Source organism: Mya arenaria, chromosome 4, assembly GCF_026914265.1.
Source record: "Mya arenaria isolate MELC-2E11 chromosome 4, ASM2691426v1".
NCBI classification, from domain to species: domain Eukaryota; kingdom Metazoa; phylum Mollusca; class Bivalvia; order Myida; family Myidae; genus Mya; species Mya arenaria.
The window spans coordinates 30889138-30898734 of record NC_069125.1 but is presented as its reverse complement, the minus strand read 5'-3'; the positions used below and the strand labels follow the sequence as shown (position 1 = coordinate 30898734).

The 9597-nt window shown below is 37.4% G+C and overlaps 1 protein-coding gene across 1 annotated transcript; it reads right to left on the bottom strand.

The window, feature by feature from the left end:
* Positions 1-1767: 1767 nt before the first annotated feature.
* On the bottom strand, positions 1768-8072 carry LOC128229886 (ovoinhibitor-like). The gene is made up of 6 exons (XM_052941778.1): positions 8021-8072; positions 7578-7694; positions 6586-6777; positions 5009-5109; positions 3237-3411; positions 1768-1955 (listed from the first exon to the last, which is right to left on the bottom strand). Exons 1-6 carry the CDS (start codon positions 8052-8054, stop codon positions 1885-1887), a joined length of 690 nt encoding a protein of 229 aa, XP_052797738.1. The 5' UTR covers positions 8055-8072; the 3' UTR covers positions 1768-1884.
* Between the last annotated feature and the right edge of the window lie 1525 nt (positions 8073-9597).

Sequence of the window (9597 nt, the reverse complement as noted above, 5' to 3'; positions counted from 1 at the left end):
TGATTTGCTTAGCAGGTCATTCATTCGTTCGTTCGTTCGTTCGTTCATTCATTCATTCATTCATTCATTCATTCATTCATTCTTCATTCATTCATTCATTCATTCATTCATTCATTCATTCATTCATTCATTCATTCATTCATTCATTCATTCATTCATTCATTCATTCATTCATTCATTCATTCATTCATTCATTCATTCATTCATTCATTCATTCATTCATTCATTCATTCATTCATTCATTCATTCATTCATTCATTCATTCAATCATCCATTCATCCATTCATTCATTCATTTATTCATTCATTAAGATAATTTTGAATCTCGTATTTTTACACACAAAAGTAACAATGTTCAACAAACGTTAGAATACAACCTAATTTACAGCCAATGAAATTGCAGATAGGCAATCATTAAGTACTAGGCTTAATCATTAAGATTTTCTACTTTTGCGGGTGTTTTAAGGTCCGCCCACTGCCACTCATCCGATGCACAAGCCCTGCGTCATATTTTGCGTTGACTGTGTCAGCCAATGAAGTTGTATTCGAAGTCAGTTAGATGAACTGAATTAAAATCTTAATGATTAAGAAGGTCTTGTTCGCTTCGCTAAATCCGCCCATTCTTAATCATTAAGATTTTGATTCATGTCATCTATGTCAACTATAGCATATGCAAAGCTTGAGAGCAAATCCAGAGTGTGAAGTAATTTGTGTTTGCATAAGTAACAAGGTTAAGGATACTCACCATTCAAAATCGGTTTAATATTGCAGAAATATCGTGGACAAACTTGCAACTCCTCATCCGAATGGACATCGATCAAGGGGAATTTCTCAGTTACACAGTAAGAAATGCCTATTTGCGTTTTTGTTCAAAAGGTTCTTAATATATTTCTTGTATGTCATTTTATTAATTAATACATCGTGTTACTTATAAAATATCCAGTGCGAAATATAAAGTGCACCAGCAAGTCAAGACTAACATATTAAAAATTATTAAATGTATTTGATTTCTTTTTTAAAATATTTATTTTCACTAGTTTGCTTATTGATTATTTTATAGCTGCCATCCCTCGAAGCGGGCAATGAAATAGATGCCGCCTGCCGTCGATCGTTGAACGACTTATGGTCTCGTTTCCGCTTCCTGTTGCGGTCCCTCGGCTTCAAGCGCCTCAACGAGCGGTCGCCTCTCCAGTGGGAGCGACCTGTGTCAGGCTTCCGGGAGGAGTTTGATTCTCTTTGTATCGTGTTCAGGGGATTGTTTAGGCCTGTCAACGACTTCCCAGTTCTAGAACCCGGATGCCACCTTTGAACGTCTTTCAGACCGAATCTGGATGATACGTTTCAACGTCTTTCAGACCGAATCCGGATGCCGCTTTTGAACATGTTTCAGACCGAATCCGGATGCTACCTTTAAACGTCTGTCAGACCAAATCCGGATGCTACCTTTGAACGTTACTCAGACATATAAAAACCCATCCCAGATTTAGAATCTGAATTGTACGTTTCTTTGACTACTTCAGACATTCATAAAAGTGCATTCATAAACTTTTTATGCACATCATATCCATCTTTTAGTTTAAAGCAGCAATGAACAATCTTTTACATTGCATAGCATTGCATACACGAACTTATTAACTATTTTTACCTCCTCATGCATATTCATACGTCGTGTCTTTCATGGATGTTTCCTATATTTTATTCCCATTTTAATTAATTCATGCATTATTGTTAAGTTTTGTTTTTAATATATAGAAATAAAACTCAAAACTCATTTATTTATTTTTTAATATCATAATCATGATATGAAAATAAATTATCCGGCTATGAACGTCATCGGAATATATGTCTACATCATCCAAATATGGACGGTATCCGAATATGGACGTTATCCGAAAATGGATGATCCACCGTTACATGGTCCCTCATTGGAGAGATACGTATTCGTGGGTTCAATTCCTAAAAATAAGATGAAAAACTCTGATATTTACTTGAAACATTTCATCAGTCATCCATCCATAATAGCTTCCGTCTTTAGTAGCAACATTTTACCTCAAATATTACACTGAGTTAAGATCACAGTCATCCATCCGTGATTGCCTCCGTCAGTCCTAGTAACATTTATCTCAAATAGTACACTGAGTTAAGATCAAAGTCATCCATCCGTGATTGCCTCCGTCAGTCCCAGTAACATTTATCTCAACTATTACACTGAGTTAAGATCACAGTCATCCATCCATGATTGCCTCCGTCAGTCCCAGTAACATTTTATCTCAAATAGTACACTGAGTTAAGATCACAGTCATCCATCCGTGACTGCCTCTGTCAGTCGAACGTATATTACATTTTACTTTAAATATTACAATCTGACTCAATAACGTTTGCTCCACAAGTCCGTCCGTCTTATGCACCAGTCAATTGTTACCACGCCCAGGTCCGGGGAATAGCGGTGACTTTGCCTTTCGGTCCAGCCAACTCCGGCTTAAATCCCCGATCTGCGGGGACGAACAGATGATTAAATCCCCGCCAAATGCCCCCGCACCCCAGGGACTCTAGGTAAGGCCCATTCCTCGCTATATTTAAAGCGAAGACAAAACCACCGCATTCACCCGGCAATGCGGGGCCACCTGAAAGGTAAAAACACGGCCCATTTCCCTGGCTATCCCCGGTATACCCGGACCTGGGGGGCCGTGGATACAATTGACTGGTGCATTATTGCTGAAAGAAACGTAGCGCTTTTGAGCGTATCTTTTAAAAATGAAACGTACACGTCACCAATGGAATACACTCGTTTTCGTTATACATGTGTCAGCACACTAAATAGCAAATACCATGAACACTCCACCAAAATAACTGTTTAAATATGAACGTACACATTTTCCGACCTCTATCTAACACTTAGAATACAACCTACATCTTCAAATAATGTATTTACAAAAAGGCAACCATTAAGTACTAGACTAAGACTTAATCATTAAAGAAGTTCCACTTTCGCAGTTGTTTAAAGGTCTGCCTACTGATACTCATCAGATACACATTCCCTGCGACAGAAAATTTGAATTGACAATGTATCAGCAAATAAGGTTGTATTCTTAGTCAATTAGATGACTTGAAGTAATATTTTAATGACTAAGAAGGACTCGTTCGCTACGCTTACTCCACCCAGTCTTAATAATTAAGAGTTTAAGAGTTTGTGTCATCTAACTATTACAAAGAAACCCTTAATGTATTCAAACGTACCATGATTGAAGGCAAGTTGTGCGGTACAGAACATGCACTCATTCCCGTACGTTCGTCCGTCCATCCCACAGACAAGGTGAAGGTTCTTAGGACAGGGTCGGGGACGCACAGCCACAGAGCCGCCTCCCTCTACCGCCAGACCGGAAGTTGTTGCATAGTATTGGGTACAGTTCACCTGTATAAGAAGGGCGTTGATCAATATTTTGATCAGTACACAATGTTCAGTGATCTGGGTATCATTGTGGCAAAGCCTGGGTAGCAGGGGTGCGATGCCCTCCCCTCCCCCTCCCCATCTACCGCCGGACCAGAAGTTGTTGTACCGTACTGAGTACGGTTTACTTATATGATTGTGTTTTTTGTAAGCAAATAGATAAACATGTAATGCTCAGTGATTCTTGTGTTATTACACGGAGCCGTTAACTGCCAGACCGGAAACTATCGTGTAGTTCTGGGTACAATTCACCCGTATGAAATTGGTGAGACTCCTCATATCATAGGACTTTTTACGCAAATGGAACTGTGGATTTGAAGGTAAGGGTATATACTCCCTTAAGTAGTTTATTTTAATATAATACTTTTGTAGACCGAAAAAGTGCAGTTTCAAAAAAACAACACACACACAATGTTCTCAAACGAATACTTTTTTTGTCTATTGTAATTGAACTAAATCTATGTTTAATGGTTTTAAGCTTATTGGCTTGTCCAATATAGATTAATTGCTAGATTTTCATCCTTTTGTTAAATTGGGACATGACATTTTTTATTTTGTTTAACCGTGGAAGATGTGTTCATGCTCTTCCTTATTGCATAAGGGACCTTATACATGCGTTTCTAGACGAACTACGAACACGATCGTAACAATTCTTCTTTTTATAAGGAGTCTGACGCAATGTGTAATGAGCATAACGAAGTCTGACGAAATGTGTAATGGGCATAACGAAGTCTGACGAAATGTGGAATGAGCATAACGGAGTCTGACGCAATGTGGAATGTGCCTAACGAAGTCTGACGCAATGTGGAATGAGCATAACGGAGTCTGACGTAATGTGGAATGAGCATATCGGAGTCTGACGTAATGTGGAATGAGCATAACGGAGTCTGACGTAATGTTGAATGAGCATAACGAAGTCTGACGCAATGTGTTATGAGCTAAACGGAGTCTGACGCAATGTGTAATGAGCTAAACGGAGTCTGACGCAATGTTCAATGAGCATAACGAAGTCTGACGCATTGTGTAATGAGCTAAACGAAGTCTGACGCAATATGAAATGAGCATAACGAAGTCTGACGCAATGTGTAATGAGCATAACGAAGTCTGACGTAATGTGGAATGAGCATATCGGAGTCTGACGTAATGTGGAATGTGCCTAACGAAGTCTGACGCAATGTGGAATGAGCATAACGGAGTCTGACGTAATGTGGAATGAGCATAACGGAGTCTGGCGCAACATGAAATGAGCATAACAGAGTCTGACGCAATGTGGAATAAATTAAACGGAGTCTGGTGCAATGTTGAATGTGTTAAACTGAGTCTGACGCAATATTAGATGAACTAAACGGAATCTAAAGCAGACACAATAATAAAATAATTATGAGCAAAGGTTAGAGCAATGTAATGTTTTGCTATCGAAATACAAGTTCTAGGATGTTAAAGTTATTTTTTATAGAAATTGGCGTTAACGAGTTTTTAGTATTTAATAATGTTGGGCGCATCATGTTGGGCGCATCATGTCAATACTGACGTTGTAGTTGCAATGTAAGAAAACAAGTACCGCTGTTTTGTTGGCGTTGTCCACAGCGGTACAGTCGCCTTCATGGGCAAATTGGAGTGAACTGTTGTGACACTGCGACTCGCGGAACAAGCATGTGGTCGCTGAAGTGTAGAATACATGCCGCATTTCTTTATATTCACAGTAGTATGGACACATTCTGCATACAAACTAATAGTTACACTGTGCACCTGTAGATATACTTTATAATTATATACAATTCATTGATGTTAAGTATATTCATAAGAGTGATTTCAATGAAACTCATTATTTTGTAAAATATAACACTTGTTCTAAGCAGCATGCGCTGAAAAAAATGTGTTTGAAAACAAGCTTTATAGAAAAAATCATGAAATTACATTAACTACTTAAGTATATGTAGCTTTAACGCATTTAAGACCTAAAACATGGTTCTGGAGAGTTAAACAGGAAAAAACACCTATTAAAAATCTTAAGGTAACACAATGATCAATGTCCTGACAACAGCCCTGAGTTCATTAACGATGTTTACAATTACCGTCTGCGCCTTGGTAACACACGGATCAATGTCCTGACAAACAGCCCTGAGTTCATTAACGATGTTTGCAATTACCGTCTGCGCCTTGGTAACACAAGGATCAATGTCCTGACAAATAGCCCTGAGTTCATTAACGATGTTTGCAATTACCGTCTGCGCCTTGGTAACACAAGGATCAATGTCCTGACAAACAGCCCTGAGTTCATTAACGATGTTTGCAATTACCGTCTGCGCCTTGGTAACACAAGAATCAATGTCCTGACAACAGCCCTAAGTTCATTAACGGTGATTGCGATTACCGTCTGCGCCTTGGTTCACCGCTTGTAGTGTATGAGCTGCGATGTAACCGGGATACATAGCAAATCAGTTTGATTATACAAAAGACTGTTAGCCTTAACTTAAGTCAGGGCAGGTTGGGTAGGGAAGTAAACGTTCAGGGCAGTGACTTTTTTCCGTCATATGTTTTATATTTGCGCATCCTAGCCTCTGAAGGTTCATCTATGTCACAAAAAAGGCTTAAGACAGATTGGATTGAAAAGATCTGGCATATATATATATCCAATGCCAAACAATTAACCACATTATATGTTACACATATAAATTTTTATTTTACAGAGAAAACAATATCTTAATTTCTCATAAACAACATCGTCGCATTCTGTTTCCAACCATGTGAAATGAATGAAGGAAAGCATGCCATCTCGTTGACGCTCGGGAAAACCATGTAAAGGCGTTGTGTTACACAATGATTTGATGGGAATGAACTCCTTCTTTGGTGTCATTTGACCTGTGGGATTTAACCTATAATTTATATATATTTTTCTTCAGTTTTACCAAAGGAGTTACTCCTACCAACTATCTGGCATACGATAACTATGAATTACTACACTTGAACAATGTCAGAAAATCTCGAAATGCCTAAATAGTTGGTAAATATGAAGAAAATATAGTTAAGGTTAAATGTCACTAAATTTTGTACAGGTCAAATGGCACCAAAGTAGAAGTTTATTCCGATCAATTCATTGTGTTGTGTTAGGGGAGAGAGAAAACTTAAATATTCTACCATAGGTGAATCCGTCTGTTCCACACACTTTTCCGAAGTCATCTGCAGTTCCCAAAAACCGTGTGCACTGAGTTGACCTCATGACGTCACATGATGTCTCCATTGTTACGCATGTACCGATACTGATCATCGTTAAACTATCTCCATTTTGGGCCGCCATGCACTCAGCATTCATGTACTGACATTTGCTGGCTACAATTATAATTTTTATATATCTTGTATAAATGCTTATATGTCTTAAGAATTCGTTTACGAAATCATGTTACAGCTTGTGTCAAAATAAGCTGATTCATAAATCAAAGTGCTGAAGGTGCTGACCGTATGGTGTCGCGTGCAGGTTTGTTAGAATATGAAAACGGAATCTGAAAATAATTGTAATACATGTATTCTGTTAAAGGTGCACTCTTTCTCACAAATTAGATGTATTGCAATTGATACAAATGTTTTAATTGACCGAAAAGGATGAGAACAATTTGAAAATAATGGTTCTTTTGAAATGAATGATATGGCGTTTAATTTAATAGAAAAGTGCAGAAAACACGGTATTTCTACCTTATGAGTCAATAGCTGATCACTTTAAATCTTTTAAAACCCACCAGTCATTTAATATTTGTGCGTTTCCAACTTTTAAATACACGTTACAATATTGTTATCAGTAGTTAACATCTTCCATCAATGCATTATTGAGTAAGTAGCTAATGGTTTATTTCTTGTTTGTGATTTTGTGTTCAACGTCTTTGGCGTTTGCCCATTGCCACTAAACCGGGTTTATGTTTAAACTTTTTGCTACTGAGCATGTTTCTGTAGCTTTTTGCATAAATATTATCATTCAAAATTATTCATATACATGTGTATGTATTATAATTGTTTAAAAAAACAACACGAGTTTCACTTTAAATTAAGTGGGGGAGAAGCGATTTTATTTACAGTTTTATATACATATTGTTATAAATAGTATTCTATATATTTGTACAAAACTTTTTGCGACTTACTGTATAGTTGGCCGTCTGAAGTGCAGACGGCTGGCGCGTGCGTTTCATCGTCACAAACGGTGTCGCAGTTAGAATTTCCTTGACCTTGCACACATAACCACGTGAGCAGTGTTGTGGCTGTAAATCACAAAACGGTATTGTACGGAATTACAAGAACGACGGTGGTTGTTTGTTTGCACTAGCTCTAGTAACGCTTTTAGCCATAAAACAATAATCTTCTACGATACATATGAGCGATATAATCTTTAATCTTTATAATCACTGGTTTCCGTTTTGACATTTTTTGTATTTCTCTCGTCTAAAAAACTAAACAAAAATGATAAAAGTGATAATCTGTGTTGGTGCAGCTTTACGTCACAATGTTCTTTATAAAAAATGATTCTGAATCAAGCATACAGCTTTTAAAAATAATAAACTCATAGAAGAGAGAAATATAAATTTACCACAAAACAAATGAAAACATCTAATATCCATCATGAAACGTGACTAGTTTACAACTAAACTATGACCCTTTATCAGTTGTTATGAACTTCTAAACTTGGCACAGTTATGCAATAGAACCAGTTTCGTACAAACGAATGTAAGGCATCAGAAAGTCTACTTTTAGAAAGCTCAAAATTACTGCTACTTGGTAAAGTTTGAAACATAAGTATATTTAATATATATAGGTAGATTAAATTTATTGTTCTAAATGAACAACTGCGGAGGGTCACATGATCATACTTTGTTTGCAACGTTAATGAGATGCATTCTAAAGCACTGCGCATTATCACATGACCATATTATGTGTAACATTGACAATGCGCACTGAGCTGCATTCTAAGGCACTGCGAAAAATCACATGACAATATTAAGTATAGCATTGACAATGCGCTCTGAGATGCATTCTAAAGCACTGCGAATAATCACATGACCATATTATGTATAACATTGACAATGCGCACTGAGATGCATTCTTAACCATATTATGTGTAACATTAACAATGTGCACCGAGATGCATTCTAAGGCACTGCGAATAATCACATGACAATATTATGTATAACATTGACAATGCGCTCTGAGATGCATTCATAAGCACTGCGAATAATCACATGACCATATTATGTATAACATTGACAATGTGCACTGAGATGCATTCTAAGGCACTGCGAAGGATCACATGACCATATTATGTATAACATTGACAATGCGCACTGAGATGCATTCTAAACCATATTATGTGTAACATTGACAATGTGCACTGAGATGCATTCAAAGGCACTGCGAATAATCACATGACCATATTATGTATACCATTGATAATGCGCACTGAGATGCATTCTATGGCACTACGAATAACATTGACAATGTGCACTGAGCTGCATTCTAAGGCACTGCGAAGGATCACATGACCATATTATATACAACATTGACAATGCGCATTGAGATGCATTCTAATGCACTTCGAATGATCACATGACATATTATGTATACCATTGACAATGCGCTCTGAGATGCATTCTAAGGCACTGCGAATAATCATATAACCATATTATGTATACCATTGACAATGCGCACTGAGATGCATTCTAAGGCACTGCGAATAATCACATGACCATATTATGTATACCATTGACAATGCGCACTGAGATGCTTTCTAAAGTACTGCGAATAATCAAATGACCATATCATGAATACCATTGATAATGCGCACTGAGATGCATTCTAAGGCACTGCAAATAATCACATGACCATATCATGTATACCATTGACAATGCGCACTGAGATGCATTCTAATGCACTGCGAAGGATCACATGATATGTTATGTATTACATTGACAATGCGCACTGAGATACATTCTAAGGCACTGCGAATAATCACATGACCATATTATGTATACCGTTGACAATGCGCACTGAGATGCATTCTAAGGCACTGCAAATAATCACATGACTATTATTATGTCTTACATTAACAATGCGCACTGAGATGCATTATAAAGCACTGCGAATAATCACATGACCGTATTATGTATAACA

Coding starts and splice junctions, on each gene's coding strand:
- LOC128229886 (XM_052941778.1), bottom strand. CDS start 8,054: ATGATGGATATTAGATGTTTTCATTTGTTTTGTG. Junction 7,695..8,020: donor ATGTTTTCATTTGTTTTGTG/GTAAATTTATAT, acceptor TGTGATTTACAG/CCACAACACTGCTCACGTGG. Junction 1,956..3,236: donor ACAACTTGCCTTCAATCATG/GTACGTTTGAAT, acceptor TCTTATTTTTAG/GAATTGAACCCACGAATACG.